Source organism: Lonchura striata, chromosome 10, assembly GCF_046129695.1.
Source record: "Lonchura striata isolate bLonStr1 chromosome 10, bLonStr1.mat, whole genome shotgun sequence".
Classification (NCBI taxonomy): Eukaryota; Metazoa; Chordata; class Aves; order Passeriformes; family Estrildidae; genus Lonchura; species Lonchura striata.
Window position 1 is genome coordinate 6,393,668 of NC_134612.1, and position 19,869 is coordinate 6,413,536.

A 19,869-nucleotide genomic window follows, 5' to 3' on the forward strand; every position below is an offset into this window, starting at 1 on the left:
CCTTTTAAGGATTTGTGCCAGCGCCGGGAAGCGAATCCCCCCCAGCGAACAGTGGTGCTGGGGGATTTGAGTGTAGACAAGTGCTTAAAGCTGAAAAGGGCAGAGAGAGGGGAGGGAGCCGGGGGCACGCTCTGAAACCAGACCCCCCCCGCCCGAAACGCAGCTCCTTCCTCTGCTTTAGGAAACGGATCCCTCCTGCGGTTTCCCTTCAAAGGTGACTTGTAACCTCTTCATTAGGGTCGGCTTTGGCAGAGCCCCGATGGTGCAGCTGGCAGGGCCGGGGCTGCGCGGGGCGGGAGCGCGCTCGCCTCGCCCCGGCTGGGCAGCACTCGCTGCTCGGCGCAGCGGCGGCAGCACCGGCGCCCCGGCCATGCGCTGATGGGTACCATGGACTTTAAGACAGATGCCAGTGCAGTCACCATCAATCTGCTGCTTATTGTGCGCCCCGAGGAGGCGGCGAGCAAGGAGAAAGGGCAGCGAGAGGGGCAGGCGGAAGGCGGCCGAGCCGCAGGTAACATCGCGCCTGCAGCGGGCGAGGGAGGGCAGGGCTGCAGCTGCACACGGAGGAGAGAAGCAGCAGCTTTGGAGCGGGATTTGGGCTTCCCTATCCTCTTTGCACGCATTATGCCAAACTCTAAAATGTCAACTTTTTTGTAGAAGCCCAGCGTGTCTCGGCTGGTGCAGCAGAGCCTTGCTGGAGGCACGCTCCGAGCTGCACCGGGTGCAGCAGCAGGGACACACAGGGACGCAATGCCAGGGCTGTGTCGGTGCAGCAGGGAGAGGGATCGGCAGGCTCACCCCACTCCAGCACCCTGGAGTACAGGAGCAGAAGTGTTTTGTTTGCAGCGTGCCCAGGCTTTGTCTGCGAGGCTCACTGTCCTGAGCCATTTATAGATACAGTTTGGGACAGTGTCTCTGGCCCAACTCCCTGTCTTGCAGAGGGTCTTCCAAAAAGCTACAGCTGTGCTCTGCAATTGCAAGGGGAACCTCCCTGCAGAAGTAAAGGGAGGAGAATGAGTATTCCTGCTCTAAAACCTGCGAGAGAAACTGAATTTTCAGACAGCCAGTCCCAGGCTAACACCTATAGCAGAGCAGGCCACAATATTATCACAAAGTTGTGTCCATGCTCCATCAAGCATGGCATTCAGCACCTGCTCAAATCAGAGCAAATCCTACCAAAGCAGCTTAGGCCTGGACTATTGCACTGCCTGCCCCCGGTATTTCATACTTTAGCAACAAGAACTGCAAGCCAAGGCTACAGATAAGACAGACGGTGGATCCTGATGACACCTGGCACCAGCTGGGATAATGGATTGCATGAAAGGGTCGGGGGTGCTTGGCCTTCAGGCAGCACCAACACTTCAGTCCAGGAGGACCCTGCCAATCTCCCATTTCTATCTTACAGGTTCCAAGGGTGATGGCAATGGAAACAGCAGAGCACAGCCACGTCAGGGCACAGACCTGAACGGTAGGTCACCCTCTCCCTCCGTGAGAAACCAACCCCAGCGCACAACCCAAAGCTCCAAGCTGTGCCTCTCGAGCAAAAACGTGCTTCACACAACCCAGCCCTTTCCAGGGCTTTCATGGGTTCCAGTGGAGGCACACAGAGGGCCCTGGCAAGCACACCCTCCTTCCATGCCCCGTGGACAGGATGCACAGGAGTGGTGGCACTGCCGAGCCCCCACACATCCATCCGCAGGGATTCTCCTGCCATGGAGCTGGAGCTCGGTCAGATTACAAGTGCATGCAGCTCTTACATTTCACAGCCAGCTGAGGCAGGGGAAATTCAGTGCCCCCAGTTGCTCAGGTTGCAGCTAGAGCTTCCAGAGACTTCCCCAGCACTCACACAGCTTAAAGTAGGGTCTGGGAGATGCAAAGAACCTTTTCAACCTTCTCTCCACCAGTCCCTTCCTTCATCTCCCCCCTCAGAGACTGAGCACATGGCAGGTGGGACTGCTGACCAAGAATTATGTGGATTCTAGTTCTCAATGTTCCACTGCCAGTTCCTAGAGTTCTGCCCTAACATAGTTGAGAAACATCTGAGAAAATTACCCCAGAACTATGAAGCAGCTCCCAGGGAAGGGTCTCTCCCAGGAAGAATCCCCCCTCTTGTTTTCCTGTCAGTCTAAGCCTGCCATGGCTTAGCAGAGAAAGGCAGGGGCAAAGGTAGAGCAAGACACAGGTAATTCTCATGGTAGCAGACAGTGGATTTTAGTTACACCAAGGAGGAACTTTTCTTCCACAGGTCAAGCAATGGCAGCGTGCAAAAGCCACGGCTGCTCCCAGCAGGATGCCTGGCAGGAGCCCTGATCCAAGTCCCTCTGTAATCAGTGGTGGCTGGAGGCTGCACACAGCCTAGGAGCAAACAATATTTCATGGCAAGGCTCTACTCTGGGGCTTTTTTTACAAAGCAGATAACAAAAGCCTCCACTACAGGAAGCAGATAAATATCCTGCTTTCTCTCCCTCTGTCATGCTCAAGAGGTTCTGCAATCAGAGCTGCAGAGTCAGCCTCCTCTATGAGTGAGTAAGAGGCTGATATTGATCATTTCTCACCCTGAATTAATGGCAGGGGTATTTAGCATGCACATGGGAATCCTTCCCTTGCAGGTCTACCTTAAGCACGATTTAAACCCCTGGGAGAGGGGAATTCAGGCCCCAGAGGAGCAGACAGAGCTTTGGCTCCTCTGGCACCACAAGAGTTAATGAATTGCCCTTTCACCAGCCATGTTAGTGTCCCTATGAGGCCTCTGACACCCCTGGTGCAGCCACAATATTTTTAAATTTATATAATCCCCAGCCCCACTGAGTCAAAGAGGCTGTAGCCCCACTCCACAATCTCCTGTCACTCTGGGGATCAGTCCTTGTCACCACATGGCACAAATGGACTCTGACAAGCTGGGAGATCCAGCTTCTCCCCTGGCTCCTGCTGGGATGGGGATCCCAGGACACTTTAAAAAGATGAGAAATCACCCTGGCCCACACCCAGCAGATCCTGGTATACCTTGGCTTTTGCTCCCTCCCTGGGGCATGGACTTGTGCTGCCTCCACCTGTGTGAGCCCTGGGCACGTCAAGTGCCTCCCTCTGCCCCAGGACTCCAAGTCCCAGACAGCCAGAGTCTCCCAGCAGGGAGAGGTGAGGGTGATTTGCTGACAACCACACCAAAGTTCCCACTGTGCTCCAAGCCCCAGCCCTGCCCTTGTCTCCCGGCCACCAATCCAAACACCCCCTGGGCCAGCAGCCACCCTGGGCAGCAGCAGGCTGGGCTGGGGAGGGGTCAGGAACCCCAGACCTGGAGAAATTGAGCTTTGAATCTGAAGAACAGAGCTGAGCTTCCCGAGTCCTTCCTTACCCCTGAGCAGGGTGGATTTAACCCCATCCTTGCTGACTGTCTGGCTCTCTACAAGGCACTGAGATGTTTCCCTTTGTGCCCCCAGGCCAGCGTGGCCCCACAGATCCCTGTGAGCAGACACCACCCATCACTTCAGGCCCTGACAAAGGTAAGTGCTGAGCCAAGAAACAGAGCAGGTCTTCACTGAGCTCCCAACAAGCTTTTTCTCCAATTAAATAACCTCATAAATAACATCCCAAAAGAGAGAAAATATCCCACCCTGGGACAGCTGTCCCACAAAGCACTTGCTGGCCAAGGACTTGTTGGACCACAAAACACAAGCTCAGAGCAGCAAGTGCTCCTCTGAGCTTAGAGCAAACTGGTCTAGTGGCAGGGAGGTGGAGCAAGAAGATCTTTAAGGTCCCTTCCAACCCAAACTGTTCTATGATTATTTATGAAGGATATCTCGATCAGGAATAATTAAATAAAAGATCATAAAAGCACCAGCAACCATTTCATACCACCAGTTTTTAAAGTAATGATAGCTTTGCTATAAAGCATGTTGAAAAATTCATGTGGAATTACATTTTTCATTTGTTAAATGCCTTTTAAACTCATCAGCAAAAGGCATTCATCACCAGTAAGTTTGTTTCTTGAAAACAAAGATTTCTAATTTATAGGGGGAAACTTTGAAAGTGAGAGCTGGGCACAAAAACCCACAAAAAAGCAAAGTAAAAATCATTTTGAGCAATAAAAAGGACCTGAAAATTTGAAAATTTTAAGGAAATCAAACCATTTGCATAAAGTCTTCTCTTTAAGAAACAATTTCATTTTATCTTAGAACTAACTCACAAAATACACCAGCCAGCTCTGTTCTGACACCCTGATATCTGCAACCATCCTAGAACTGCAGCTGAACTCTAAGATTTAGGTTTTCACAGCTTATACAATTTTCTTGCTTTCTGGTTTTGGGGCTTAAAGGACATTGAATCTCTCTGCACAATCACAGGAGAAACTTTTCTAAGGGTAAATGCTGCAGAAAAACTTATTCTTTGATGAAAATGCAGATTCCCACCTAATTAGCCAGTTCCAAGAGCTGACTTTAAAGGAAAACGCCAAATGTCATGAGGTATAGGAGGTATAACTGGAAGGCAGCCCCGTGGTGCATTAACATCTTGACCTTCAGTCTCCCGAGTAGCTCCTGCCTGATCCAAAAGAGAAGCCCAGGAGCACATGGAGCTCCTCCAGGGATCCTCAAGAGCTGCAAACCCTTCTGCAATACAGGCCAAAAAAATGCAGCTTCTGTCAAAAAGTTCTGGTAGTTTTTATAAGAGATTCCCTCACTCTTTCTCTGATATTTCCCTCTCTGAAACTTTAAAGACCAGAGGCCAATTTCCCAAGGGAGGTTTTTCTGGAGCATCAGGGCATGCCTGGATCACAGCTGGCTTCTCCAGGATGCTGCCTCTTACAGGTAATGGCCTTTGCCAGACATTTTAGTATCACAAGTCCAACCATTTTCATCACTTCAAGCCTTTCTCTGTTTAATTCCAAGAAAAATCAATGCAAGACATTGATTCTCTGCTTGCTGTAGCTCCATCAAGAGCTCTTTTACATGGTGATAAACCTTGCCTATCACCAGAGCCGCTGCTTTGTCTAAAGTTAAGAGCTGCCTGGCTGGCACTCCTGCTCTCTCCTCCACATCCTGGTTAGTTTTTCCTTTTCAGGGGGTTTATCGTTGTTTCTTGCAGGAACCCAAGTGACAGTGGAGATTCACCACGAGGATACCAGCCCCCAGCTCATCAAGAGACTCTCCTTGGGAAAAGGTACAGCCCAGCTTTAAACCCCAGCAGAGGCTCAGCCCTTCCTCCCTTCCTTTCTGCAGAGCTGGGGAGCTCCAGGGGATGCTGCAGCCCAGGAACCTGGGCAGGGCTGAGGGGATCCCACTAACCCTGCCTGGCTTGTTGCAGGTTCCCAGAGGCTGAGAGGACACGACAACAAAGGTGAGGCCCTGCTCTGTCACAGTGTCTCAAAGATCTCCCTCCCCTGGAAGGTGACCCCAGGGGGATTCAGGCTCATTCCTCCCATGGGGAGGCTGCCAAAGGGCACATGCTGCTGGACCCTGCCCATGACTGGGGCTTGAGGAGCAAAATCCTTCTGCTTTTGGGGTGTGGGTATCTCCTCCTCCTCTGGCCCTGGGATAAGGCAGGTGGTGACACTCCAGGGTCCCTCAGCAATGCCCCAGCTGCCTTTCACCAGCCACATCAGTGAGCAGAGCTCCCACTGAGGTTATCTAACAGCTCTGGAGCTCAGCACTCCCTTCTTCCACACCTGGAGAGGCTTGGCCATGGTGGGCTGGGGTCTGATGTCCCCAACCCTCAGGCTAGAACAGGAGATGCTGGTCTGCTGAGGAATGTGAGCTCAGCGCAGGGAGGGGATGTGGAGCACGCTCCACAGGGTGCTGACATCCATGTCCAAACACAAGGGAATGGGCTAAGAGGAGCCTCAGTTCCAGCCTTTTCCACCCAATCCCACTCCCCACAATGATTTATTTCTAGTTGTCTTTTTTTTTTTTTTTTTTGTGGGCACAACCTCCTTCCTCCCTCCACCTTCTCTGCTTTGCAGGTTTCCAGAAGGCTGAGGCCCCTCGGCCGCCGGGAGCCAAGGACCTCCACGGTAACTAACTATGCATAACTATCCATCAGCACGGGCAGTGCCCAGCTCCCCCAGCCCCTGATCCTCGGGATGGCACAGGGGAGTGGCTTTGGGAGCGTCACACGTGCCCAAGCCCTGCCCAAGGGAAGGCAAACAGGCACAAGGCACAGGACTGCTGGATGGGGATCCCTCCTGCACAGAACCCCTGCAGATAGAACCTCGCAAAGACAAAACCTGATAACCACATTAAAAAAAAAAAAAGACCATCCCCTAACCTAAAAGGCAATAAGTAATTTTAAGAGCTGTGGAGAGTGGAAACCTTTAAATGTGTAAATCTGCTTTCTCTCTCTTTAGGTCAGTGTAACACCTCTTTTCAGGGAAAATACACATAAACAAACCAGCCTGTAAAGAAATACATGCTGTGTGCCTACATGCTGATTTTGGCAGACAAGAGCCTGCCCAGCACAGAGATACATCCATCCATTCCCCATGGCTCGCTGATGGGAGACAGCAGTATCAGCTCATTCTAAGACTGTTAAAAAAAAAAAAAGAGTTATCTGGTTTATTACAGCAAGTTATTAACCCTTTTTTCACACTGAATAGAACCAGGAGCTCAGAACCTGCAAAGATGCAGAGGGTAGGCACAGAGGGTTCAGTGCAACTGCTACCAGTGTTGCTTTCCTCATGTGCCTGAATTCCTGCAGCACTGTGGTCCTGTCCCACATAAAACTCCTAGAGAAACCCAGCTCTTTATTGCTGGGGTTTTTTTAAGAAGTCATGTATTTTCTGAGGCTTGCAGAGTACAGATTTTCCCTGATACTTCTGCATTGTTCTCCTGCCCCTCCATACAATATCCCAGGATTTTCCATGCTGTTACTCAGTGCCAAAGTTGCAGGGGCAGCTCATGCTCCAGCACTGCACAAATCCTAGCAGTCTAGACAGGATGGCTCCTGCTTTCCATGCAGCTGGCAGGGACCTCCAGTGGGTGCCCATGTGTCCTCTGCTCCCTAAGCACCCGCTGGTGGATGTCCCCATGGGCCAGGCAGGAGCTCTGTCCCCTTGCTCACCATACTGCCAGGAAAAACTCCCTCCCTTCCCAAACAATGACAACTTGTTTCTTCCCAGCATATCCATGGGACAAATCCTCTTTGAAATCCATGCCAGTAGATCTGCAGCAATTAGAGAAGCTGGATGCCTACGCATTAAAAGTAAGTCTTGCTTCTGCCTCTGTCCTCCTCCCAGCTCCCCTGCGGCGACGTCCCACAAACCTGGCTCCCAGCACAGGCTGAGCTATGGGGCAATGGCATTAGAATCTCCCAAACACGAGAAAACATTAGCAAAGAAATCCCCCTCTGAGAACTATAACCCAGACCTACAGCACTGTAGCTCTATTTTTAAGGAAGCTGGAGGCAGAGCAGTCTCTGGCAGGTGGGGTCTCACTGGCTTCAGAAGAACAAGAAATGGGGAGGACAGGAGCTCTACCACAGGGTAGATCTTCACCATGACCTTGCAATGCTTCCTCCCCACACACAGGTGAATGTCACGAACAGCGTGGAGGAACTGGTCAAAGCCCTGCTGAAACAAGCCCGGACTGACCTGGAAAAGGTTCGAGCCATATGGATGTGGATCTGCCATCACATAGGTAGGCTGAGGTCCCCAGCTGAAGATAAGGCTGTTGCTGTCACCCCTGTCCCACTGCCGTGGCATTTTACTCAGTATTCGTGGTTTATTTCCATGTGGGGAGTGGAATGAAGGCTTTATCCAGAAATGCATCCAGAGGGTCTCTCACCACCTCTGTTTCCCAGTCTCTCTCCTCACACTGCCAGGCTCCACCAGGTTTGTGTGCCCATGATTAACCTGTAACTCCATTTGAGGTGTGACCATCCAAGAGCCAGAGCAAAAGGCAGGCCTCCCAACACCAGGGGCCTACTGGTCACCTTCAGAGCCACCCCATGCCACCAGAGCCCAGTTTTGAGGGGGTAAGCAGGGAGCAGGTGATAATCCAGATTTCAGAAGGAACCTGGTCTGGTGGAAGGTGCCCCTGCCCATGGTAGGCAGTTTGGAATGAGATGATCTTTAAGGTCCCTTCTCACACAAACCATTCTAAGTTTGATCTCCATCCCTGTGTCAAGTCCCCACAGCCCAATACAGCCCCTCCAGCACAGTCTGATGCTGGTGTCTTTGCTCTAGGAGGGTCCCAGTGTCACAGAGGTACCACCAGGAACCATCCAGCTGCCTTGCCCAGTTCCATGTCCCACACTGGCACCTGCATGCTTGCAGTTCCTGCCTGCACCTGCACCTTTTCAACCCTCCAGTGAGCTGCCACCACTCAGGTTCCCCTGCCCTGTCCTACTCAGTCCAAAGGCTGGAGTTACACAATAACCAGGAGATGGGAAGAGGAGGCAGCGCTTGTAGCCTCTCCCATCTGGCACATCAAAAGGGGTTCTTGCCACCCCAGTGCCTTGATGAGGGAAAACTGTAATATGATGGCATTTTGCATAACATAAGCAAAAATGTTTATTTCCCATTAAGTCTTGGGGCAGAGAGGCAGAGCTGTCCTTTCCCTCACCTCCTACACATCCTGATGAGGCACTGCTGCAGTGCAGGCCAAGTGATGGAGAGGAAAAGAGCAGTTTGGGCAGCACTGGCCTCATCTCACACCCACTGACATCAGCAGCTATAGGGTTAGCATGGTTAGGTCAGTTCCAAACTGCTTTAGTCTTGCCCTGAAATATGGAGAGTGCTGAATTTCACTGCATGTCCTGAAGCCCAGGCTTTGACTCACCCAGCACTGGTTATTCTGTCTGCCCACTGTTAACCCATTTCTGCCCACTGTTAACCCATTTCTGCCCACAGTACCTGGGCCAGGCCTGGTTGGAGTCAGTCCATACTCCTCAGCATTCAGGGGATGTCTCTGGCCCTGACAGCTATGCTGGGATCTCCTCACAAGATCTTTTACACCACCTTGGCCCTGGCTCTCATTCCTTCCTGTGAGACTGACCCCTATTTACACACAGAGAAAAGAAACAGTGGGAATGTAAATCTGCTGGCAAAAATGCAATGTATCTATCCTGGAATTGCATTGATGTCATAAACTCCTTCTTTGGATGGATTTTAAGTGAGAACACTGCTCTCTGGGCATCTCTTCCCACTTTCTTCAATTCCTGCCTGTGATGGGCTGCTATGCTCACACAGCATCAGCACTAAAGGAAATAATTATTTTAGCTGACATTTGCAGCACAAATGGAAAGCCCCATGGAGCTAGCACCTCTCAAAGTGCCCTGTAACTTTGCTGGTGGTCAGTGAACAGCCAGGGTGGAGCAGCCAGCCTTTCCCAGTGCCGGGAGCCAACGCTGAGGAGGCATCAGCTGAGCCCCTGAGATAAATGACAAGCACTGGCAGTATTTCATCAAAGCACACACCAAGCTTTGCTACTGCTTTTCTTCCTCTGCCTCAGCACCGAGGGGAGGGGGAACCAGCTGATGCAGCATTCCTAAGAGCTTTGTCAGAAAAATACATCTGTATTTTAAGAAAGAGGTTGTGGACAAGGCCAAGGTTGGTGGTATTGAATTTACCTTCCCAGACCAGTTCCACAAGCTCTGTCTGAAGGAGTCCTGCCATGCTGCTGTTGTGCACTCATTGCAGCAAATCAAGATTTCCTGAGCTTCCAGCTATTGATATGACCAACTGGACAGGGCTTGGAGCAACCTGGTCTAATGGAAGGTGTCCCTTCCCCTGGCAGGGGATTGGAATGAGACTAGCTTTAATGCCCCTTCCAACCCAAACCATTGTACAATTCTGTGACTCACTTGCAACAAACCACTTCAAGTGCTTCCCAACAAGCTGCTTTTCAAGTATTTTTAATATAAATTGCTTGTAAAGAGTGCAAAAGTCTCAGTGGTTTCTTTTGAGGTAACACCAATCTGACTCCTTCAAATGCAGAGTGCTCTGGTTTATACTGAGAACTCTTCAGACTGTAGATCCTCCACTTGAGGGCAATTCCTGAGGATACCCATTGTGTCCAAAAATCACAGTTGTCTTCCCACTTGGATTCAACTGCTGAACCCCAGGCTTAGAGCAAAGGGTGATGAGGGACAGAGCTGTCCCTCTGCCCCAGCAGTGTCCAGGCCACCCTCCCCAGCACAGCCACAGCTCGTTCCCCTCTGCTCACAGAGATGAAAAGCAACCCAAGCGCTGCTCCTGCTGTCCCTCGGTCCCCTTGCCTCAGGCTTTTGGATGAACTCTTGTCTGTGTTCCTTCCCCCAGAATACGACGTCGTGGGCTACCACAACAAAAGCCAGCTGTCGAGCAAGCCCAGAGATGTGCTTCAGATGGGCAAGAGCATTTGTGAGGGCTACGCCGAGCTCTTTGAACATATGTGCAGGTAAATTAAGTTCAGAAACATTTGATGCCAGGGAGAGTTAGCATTCCTTGTCATGTCCGTGCCTATCCCATCTGCCTTTGCATTGACTGATGTGACTTTAAGCAGGACGTGGAACTTTAGCTTTCCAACCATGCTGTGGAAAAACAGCAAGTCCTAGAAAGGTCAATTTTGCTCTCTCCTCCACTCCCTCCATCCCCCTCCCCAGCATAATTTACTTGGTGCCATCTGCTGAGCTTCGCATTGCATTAACATAATGGCAGATGAAAACATGGAGATAATTTGATTAGAAGAAGTAGGATTTTCCTTGGGGTATCTGGATGTGAAGGTTAAAAGCATTGCAAGACTTGAACAAGGAGTGCTGTCTCCAACATGGTCCCTTGCAAGAGGTAGGCAGAGCCTCAGGGGAAGCTTTCCCTAAACCCTCTGGAGATGCCCTGTCCCCTCCAGGAACACTGCCTTGCACTTCCCACTCTGTTCTCTGCCCCATCTCAAGACACAGCACTGTTGAGGCCAATACTGCAATTCCCATTTTGTAGCTACCATTGGCATTTAATGAATAAAATCTTTTCTTCTGCCAACAAACTCTCATGGACTTCACTGGGGATGAGTCACCTAAACTTCCCCACAGAGCAGGGCTTTGCAGTCACAAAGACAATTCTAAGAGGCAGCCCCTTCCTTGGTAGGGAGCACAGGGATGCAGCCTCAATCCCTAAGGGAAGTAGAACCCCCAAAATCCCAGCAAGGAAAGCAATGAAGGTGCTTGGAGGTTTGGGGATCAGCCTTAGGCAGAAGGATAGCCCAAAAGGAGAAAACTGGACCTCACAACTCAGGGAGAGGGGATTGAAAGGGGCTCCTAAAGTAATCCTAAGAGGGTGAGCTTGCAAAATGGCCCTCCCAGGAAGGGGCTTCCACTCCCTTGGAAAAATCACAGAGTAGTTATTAATAGCACATATAAGTAACAATTGGCTTTCCACACCATGCAAAGGGATTTGAGAAGGTTTTTACCATGGAACAGACAAAATGTACAGGGCAAAGGAGAGATTAAAAAAAACCCCAGCATACTGTGCCAGATGCTGAAGTGATAAATGCTTCCAGCCAACAACATATCCCACAATATACATTTGGTCCATTCCAACCCAAACCATTCTATGACATTGGATCTTGTTTTCTAAAGAGTAAAGAAATAGGATGGTGAAGTATGCATTTATAGCTGCAACCTATGAACACTTATTAGCAGTTAGAAGGGGGGAATTTGCATCTGTTCATTAAAAAGCATATGCTTAGTTCATTAAAAGCATTAATCTTTCCAAGGATATCTCTGACTATTTAAAGGCTCTGTTGATTTACTCTCGATTCCTCAGTTCCAGGCTGATTAGTCACTATGTGATTCAGGAAACCTCCCAGTCATCAGCCTATTATATTGTCAAATATTAGCAAAATGTTTAGCTCCTGTTGTGAAAAACCGTACTTAAAGACAACACCCCTTTCTTGCACAGAGATCTCCTCATCCCTTCTCCCCATGCTCTGCTGCTCTTACACAGAGTCTAAGCAGAAAGGCAGGAGGCAAAGAGTACTCATCTTACAGAAAGGCTTTTCAGAGCCAGGTTTTGGGGGGAAAAGATGTTTTGACATGCCTTTTTTATCCTAGCTCATGTGAGGGAACTTGAACAAACAAACCAATTTGCCAGTCACCAGGAGTCCCCACAAAAGTCTTGCTGAAGGCAACGGCTGACGTTGATCGAGTCCTACTTGTCCCAGTGCCAGAGGGAACAATTCCCGTTGCAGACACAACACTGTCACCTCTGACCACAGCTTTGGCAGCCAGACTTCCTCCCATTAGCTGAGATTCCTGTCACAGAGGAAAGGTGGGCACGGATAGTGGGAAGCTGGCCATAAGGCATCACTTTCCAAACATCAGGTGTGATAGCAATGAATGCAAACACAGGCTCCTGACCAATATTTCAGCAGCACTTATCAAGAACTGGCTTCTCAGCTGACAAGCAGACTCGAGGAGTCTGGCTAAGAGAAGCACTGCAAATTCATGAATCCAATTTAGGGCAAACCTTGCAGCCTGGAATTAGGGAGACACTTGCTCACCAGGGTTAGTGATGAAGGCACAAGAATTATTTTCCCAGGAGAGGTTTCTGCAGCTCTGGGGGCAAAGCTGGCCTCACTGCCTAAAGGGGATCTGATCACTCAGCTCCATGCCCCTTCTTCCTAACCAGTCTGTAAATATCCCAGATTTCACATCCTCTTGCTTCTCCCATTTCCTGCAGGCAGCAGCTTTCCCTCTTTTCAGGCACAGAGGCGTACACCTACCTACCACAAGCATAAACCATTCTGTTCTCTTCTGAAGAAGCCAGATTTGCTCCTTTTTTAGATGAAATGATCAAAGTCAACCTAAAATCAAAGGAAAGAAGATGCCATTGAATTCCAGTGACACTTGTAGCAAGAACCATACTATTTCCTACGTTTTTTCAGGCAGAAAAGCAACTTTGTGTTTAATCTCTTTGCTGCACAAGCAAATGTTGCCAACTGTTTCTTAATTCAGTTCTTCCAGTCCATTTTGTATCTAGGTCATCTTCAACCAGTCCTGGAGATCTTCCCAATCTTCTCTCTGCCTGCTTAATTTATCTGTATGAAGTCACTGACATGAGAGACATGAGCACCCTTTTCACCAATACAGAATTGCTCCTTTACAGGATGTTTTAGCTTGGATTTTTGTCTGCCCATTACTCGAGAGACCAGCTTAAATGCTCTGGTCTTTATTTTGAAAACTTTGAACACATCCAAGCGCAAACTCTTCTTGCTGCTTTGCCAACATTCACTGTAATTGAGAGCACCATGAGAGGAGAACTTGTCCCTTAATGTTCCCTCTGAATATCCCAGCTAACAAGAATGTCTAGAGAAGCCTGGAAGGATTAGATCCAATCCCCATGAAATTAGTGGGAATTTGGTACTTAGCTCCTTGAAACTCCTAGGATCAAATCTTCACTAAAGATCCCAGGCCAGCTCCTAGTCTCAGTTACATCATGAAAATCCAAGCTCTCACCAGTCTTGTCAGTGGAGTTGTTCCAGATTTACTGCCCAGCTCCACGCCAGAATCTGACTCACAGGGGCCTGCAGGCTGGCAAGGGCTTTCCAGAACACCTGCAGCACCAGGTTTCTCCATGGCATTCCTTCCAGCCTGGCCTGTTTGTTCTGGATCCTCATGGAACAGGCAGTGCCTGCCACCACTGCTCCATCCTCTGCTGAAGTGCCCACCTCCCCTGGAAACCAGCATCCTCTCCCTGGGAAAAGCAGCCCTGCCTACAAGCTCCACTGCACTGGCAGTTGCCAGCCAGTATCTGTTATCAGGCCTCAACTTCTTAACAACCATGCTAATTATCTTCCCCATAAATATCACTTTTCTCCTGAGCTAAACCCACATTATGCAGACAATCTCACTCTGGAAGCCTGCACTCTTTATTACTTAAGGTAGTTGTTCCATTTAACACACTCCTCTATGAAGAAGAAAAATGTCAGTGCTGTCCTACACAAAAGACAACGCTCCAAGTGAAGTAATTTTAGATTAATGGTGAAATAAGATGCCAATGTTAGAATCCATCAGCAGAGAGCTTATTAACACAGTGCTTATTTAAATCTTATTTACACATCCACGCAGGTATTCATCATGTTTTTAGAAAGAGACTATTTAATCATTTCTACCCTGGGCAAGCAGAAGCTCATTCTTTCAGGAAACTAAATCAGCATGCACAATCCCATGAGGTCTGAGATTCCTTAGCTGGTGTCAAACACCAGGCCCACTGTCAGGGGGAGAGAACAGCCTGTGCTTTTAATTTATAATTACATGGGCTAATTGTGGACAGCAGCAAAGGGATTCCACTGAGTAACAAGACAGAGAGCAATTAAGCACACTTTATCTTGTCATCCTCGAACAGTGCTGAATTGATGGTGCATTAGGCAAAAAGACAGGGAATATGCAAAACTGGGAGAGAAAAGGCCCTTCCTCCAGCAGGATGCTCTCTGAATCTCTGCACAGACTACAAAAACAAACAGCCCCACCAACACCTCAGGCATCATCACCTTTTCTGCTTCCCCAGAAGTACCTGACAGGTTTAACAGAGAACTCTCCTGCTACAGCTTATCATTTCCTTTCAGCCTTGCAGGGATTCAGTGCAAGAAGCTCTCGGGACATGCCAAGGGACATGGGTACAAGACAGGGCAGACCTTTACAGGGGACTCTGACCACGCCTGGAATGCTGTCTACCTTGAGGGAAGGTGGCATTTACTGGACAGCACCTGGGGGAGTGGTTCTGTGGATGATTCCTTCACCAAGTTCACCCACAGGTAAAGACCCCCTCTATCTGAGTACATAAGCCCTCCACAAAGACAGAAGAAAAGCTGATGGGATTGGCAAACCAAACAGACACATCTGGGGCCACATGAAGACCCAAAGCTGTCACGGCATATGCTACAGTTGAGATGTCCATGATGCACAGAGTGTCATGACACAACTTCAGAAAGCTTTAAGCATTCCCCCAAAGAGAGTAACATCTCACCTCATCAGGTTTCAGGCATCTGCCCTTACAGAGCAACATCATGGCACTTTAGAAGGCTGCAAGCATCTGCTCCCCTTGTTCTTTAGCCCAACCTTTTATCCCCTCATGTTGATGCATGGCCCCTGTGTGCCCTCTGTTCCCTTTGGTGGTTGCTCAGTGCACTGGGCACTCCAGGGCTCATTGTGTCAGTGCTGCTCACCTGCTGCTCACAGCTGAGCCCACTGGGGATGAGGCTCAGCCCATCCCCACTCCCAGTCACCACAAGCTGTGTGCCTACACAAAGACATGGGCAAGGTACCCAGGCTGCCTGTACAAGGCATGGAGCATAGCCTGTAGAGAGGTAGTTGCCCTGAGCAGCAAGTCAAACTGCTAAAAGTCACCTGGGTTTGCTTGTCATATCTTCAGTTTAGGCAATAGTCTGTGGACTTAGTCTTCACAGCTTTTGTGAATTGATTGCAGTCAACACCCAGTACCTCCTTTTTCCAGGAGCCTGTGGGTGCAAGGGAGTAGTGCAAATACTCAGGGTTTATCCCAAAGCTCAGCATTTGCCCTGGAAACAGAAGACCAAAGCTCAGGTTTCTTCTCTGCCTGGGGAATTTCAAACCCACGGATCTCAGTTTATCAGCAGCTCAAACCACTCCAACATCCTCCTACTGAAGCCACCACCACTGCGTGGGGGAAGAATTCCCCATTTGTAATTACTCATTTTCCCTTATTTCTCCCTTCTCCCAGGTACAATGAGTTTTACTTTCTGACTCACCCGGCCCTGTTCATTAACAATCACTTCCCAGATAACAGTAACTGGCAGCTCCTTAAGCCCACGCTGACACTGAAGGAGTTTGAGAACAACATGCTGCACAACAGCAACTTCTACACGCTGGGGCTGCTGGCCGCACGCCCGGAGACTCCCATCATCCGAACAGGTAACGGAGCAGCCATGGAGCACCTTCCCTCATGCATCCCACATCCAACACACACCACTGTGCACCTCTTCAGGCAATACTGAGCAACCTGAGTGAGTCCAGCAGCTCTTTTAACGTAAAACCTCTCAGGTGCCACAACTGAACAAAGCACACATTTAAAACGCCCTCCCTTGGATTTTTCAAGAGCTGCAGGAATTTAACTGGATGGCTAATCTGTGAATGCTAAGAACAGAGTTAAAACTTATGGACATCAGCATTTTAGGACGTAATGAATACTACAAGCTGTTTGGGAACAGGCTCACAGGGAGGTAGATTAATCTCTTATCTACATACTGGAGAGTTCCTGCAATTTGAAGCTCCTGGGAGCAGCTACTGGGCTGGCAATCAGGTCTAATCACCCCTAATTCAGCCGTTCATGATCACAGAATTACAGAGCTCCATAATGGTTTGAGTTGGAAGGGTGCTTAAAGCCCATCTCATTCCAACCCCCCCACCATGGGCAGGGACACCTTCTACTAGACCAGGTTGCCCCAAACCCCATCCAACCTGGCCTGATGGCACTTTCAGTTATATTTCACACAGGCTTTTACATTCTAGCAGACCACAGCTCAATGTCAGGGTGTATCAGACAGGATAGATGCACATCTCCCTAACAAAAGGCCACTCTCTTTCTGAGGGACACTGGTCTAAGCAGACTGATGACAAGCTGTGACCTGCCAGTTGCAGCTCTTGGTTTTACTTCTAGAGAAACTGCAACTTATTGGGCCAGATTAACCTTCCCAGAACAGGGGGTACATTAGGGTTAAAAACTGTACTGACACTCCTATGCAGCCTCTTTTCTTTTGCATTTCCCAGTAAATGGAAAAGCCTCTGTATCCGTGGACTGCCGTTCTGCCACGTTGTTTATGTTTAAGCTGAAGGGAACAGATGAACACGGTTTGATGACTTTGAAAAGACACGGAATGGAGCTGGATATCTACCCACAGAAGACAGGGAGCCACAAGCTGGAGATCTTTGCCAAGCCCTCCAAGGCCGAGGCTTCAGATGACGTCTACAAGTGCGTGCTGGAGTACGTGGTGGAGTGCGAGTCTGTGGACAAGGCCATGCGCTTCCCCAAGGACCTGCACCAGCCCGTGGGGCCGAGCTGGTTCTCAGAGCGCCAGGGTTTCCTGCGGCCATCACACAGCGAGCCCGTCCTGCACACCAACGACGGGCGCTGCTCCCTCACCTTCACCCTGAGCAAGGACATCAGCGTCCTGACCTCGCTGCACACCGACGGCAGCAGCAGCCTCGCCGAGGACATGGGCAGGCGGCACGTGCTGCAGATCCACCGCAGGAACCAGATCGAGCTGAAGGTCCACCTCCCGCACGCAGGGAGCTTCGTTCTCAAAATCTACTCCAAGAAGAAGTCGGACCCTGGTAATTATGATTACATCTTCAACTACCTCATCAGGTGCCTGAACACGGAGGTGAAGTGGCCAGCCTTCCCCCAGAGCTACAGCAAGTGGCTGCAAGACTACGAGATCGTGGAGCCGCTCTCGGGCCTGCTGCCGGCCAACCGCAACGTCCAGTTCAAACTCAAAATGCACGGCATTGCCAAGGTGCTGGTCCAGGCTGAGAACACCTACCCTCTCACCCAGAACAAGGGCTGCTGGGAGGGAACCTGCAACACCTCGGGGTGCAGAGAGGTGTTTGTGATGGTGCACGAGAATGCCAACCACAGCTTCTACTCACACGTCCTCAAATATGAAGTTGAGACCCAGTAACACCCACTTCTTGTTCTTTCACCCACCTGCATGAACCAACCTCCCCAACATGCCCCAAAGTCAGCACAGCTTTAGGAGATTGCTCATTCTCTCAACCAAATTTGTTCTTTCAAAAAATGCAGACAACACTTGCAGGCTTTTGCCAGACTGCAGGCTTAAAGATGGTCAAGGAAGCAGAAAATCCTGTTAAAAAAAGGAGCAGCAGTGGAAGACATGAGATAAAACCATCACCTACAGTAACACTGTCCAGACAAATATTTAGAAGAAAACAACTGACTGTCTGCAGGGCATTCTGTGCCAGTAGGGATTGCTGGTTTCCAAGTTACAGACCATAAGAAAAGTCTTACAAGGGCTACTCCAAGAATTCACCTAGTTATGGGGCAGGATAAAGAAAGTGCACCCTGGTTTTGAGCAGCAACATTGGACATGAGGAACTTCAGGATATTTAAACCAACATTCATTGTAACTAGTCAAGTTGCAAAATACATCTGAGGAGAGAAGAGTTAGGAAGATGACACAACATGAAGTTTCCTTGTGCACGTCACTGTCTTACAGATTTTAATAATACTGGAAAAATACTTTTTACACTGACTCTTAAAAACAATAAACAAAATCATTTTTACCTTTTTATATTAGAGTATTATAGAGACTTTTTATGCTGTAATTATATCTGAAGTATAAGGGTGTTTCCATAACCAAAATTACAGTAAAAATGAGAATAAAGTTCTCAGAAATCACTCCTTCCTCCAAACTGTCTATGCAATACTGCAGCTGTAAACTGATGGGGTTACATGGGACAGCAGGCTGAGTGACATTATTATCATGTAACAAACCATTTGGTGCTGTACTCTTGGAAAATGCCTCCATGCACACAGCAAAGGGGAGCTTCTGCTGAATCTCACCACAACTGCACATACTGAGATGGAGAAACATTTGCGTAACTGATTCAGGTGCCTGTGAGCATTAGCATGAACCAAGAGGAATTATGTTTGAGCTTGAATTGAAAATAAATCTGTTATGTTTTTGCACTCTGCTTCATTGACCAAACAATATGAATTCTCTTCCAAAAGCTGCTGCATTTTCCACGCAAATGTAGGGTTATTCCTACATTCCCTCCTTAGTGACTGGGTGCCAGGAATTACTCACAGGCTGCGCACCTGTAGCAGGCTCACTCCTATGTTACTCCTTTGAGCCCAGCATCCAGGACTGAGTTCCCATTTAGGCAGGTTAAGTACCTGCAGCCGGATTCCAGGGTCAGCACTCTCTGTGAGGCTGCAGGCTGCTGCAGAAAGAAGCTGCAAGCATAAACACAACATGTAAGCTAGCAGGGCTTACTCCAGGGTAAGCTGGGAGCACAGCAAACCTTCGGGGTCTTTTTGCACTTGGTGACAGGAGCTTCCATATGCAACATAAAAGTAGATTTTAAGTCCTCCCTAAACATCTCAGTGTCTTTGCCCTCAGAAAGTGGTGGCAGCAGCTCCTCCCTGCAGGAACACTGACAAGCCATGGAGCCCAGCAGGCACCTGCTCCCTGGGCATCAACACAGACTGAGCAGCACAGATGCAAGGCAGACTCAGGGATCTTTTGTTTGCCTAAGGACCTTGAAGGCTAAAGCAAGTATTGTCTGTCAGCACAGACAGTCCTGGTTAATTTTAGTGCCTGGCAGAAGGGTTCTTTTTTCTCAGATCCCACTTTTCAGATCAAGGAGGATACATTGCAGTAGCTTCCATTTCACAGGTCAAGCTGATGCAGTCAAGTACGTCACTTCTTACAATGGCAGGATAAGGAAGCATCCCAGAGAGCTTAGTGACTAAAGCAAACAACTTCTTCCACCAAACAGGGTCAAGGATACCAAAGTACAGACACTCTTCATGGAACCACATATTTGATGTTCACAAATAGGCACAAGCACACAAACAGACACTTTGGTAAAGCCTCTCTGCAGGTGACACTGCTATGAATGCCATCCCTGCTCCTTGTCTCAAAGTCTCACTTCCACAAGCCCTCTCTCTAAGCCCACATGCTCTTTTCTGTCCCAGGATGGCAGGGGCAACAAAAATTGACCTCAAGAGAGTAGAGAGGACAGTTTATTGCCCCCTACTTAGCACAACCTCGGGGAGTATTCCCTGTTCCTACAACCCAACTCTGCAAAACCCAAGCATTTGCAATTCCACACACCTACAGAGTCCCAGATTCTTTAACCCATCAAAGTAAGGAGTGACCCCCAAGCACTGTCACACCCACAACAGAA

At 49.2% G+C, this 19,869-nt stretch overlaps 1 protein-coding gene across 1 annotated transcript; it reads left to right on the forward strand.

The window, feature by feature from the left end:
- Positions 1-258: 258 nt before the first annotated feature.
- KY (kyphoscoliosis peptidase) lies at positions 259-18,651 on the forward strand. Its single transcript, XM_021537198.3, has 12 exons — positions 259-511; positions 1,406-1,468; positions 3,438-3,500; positions 5,080-5,154; positions 5,299-5,331; positions 5,954-6,004; positions 7,109-7,191; positions 7,517-7,625; positions 10,250-10,367; positions 14,529-14,717; positions 15,662-15,852; positions 16,708-18,651. Exons 1-12 carry the CDS (start codon positions 379-381, stop codon positions 17,616-17,618), a joined length of 2,019 nt encoding a protein of 672 aa, XP_021392873.2. The 5' UTR covers positions 259-378; the 3' UTR covers positions 17,619-18,651.
- The last annotated feature ends 1,218 nt before the right edge of the window (positions 18,652-19,869 follow it).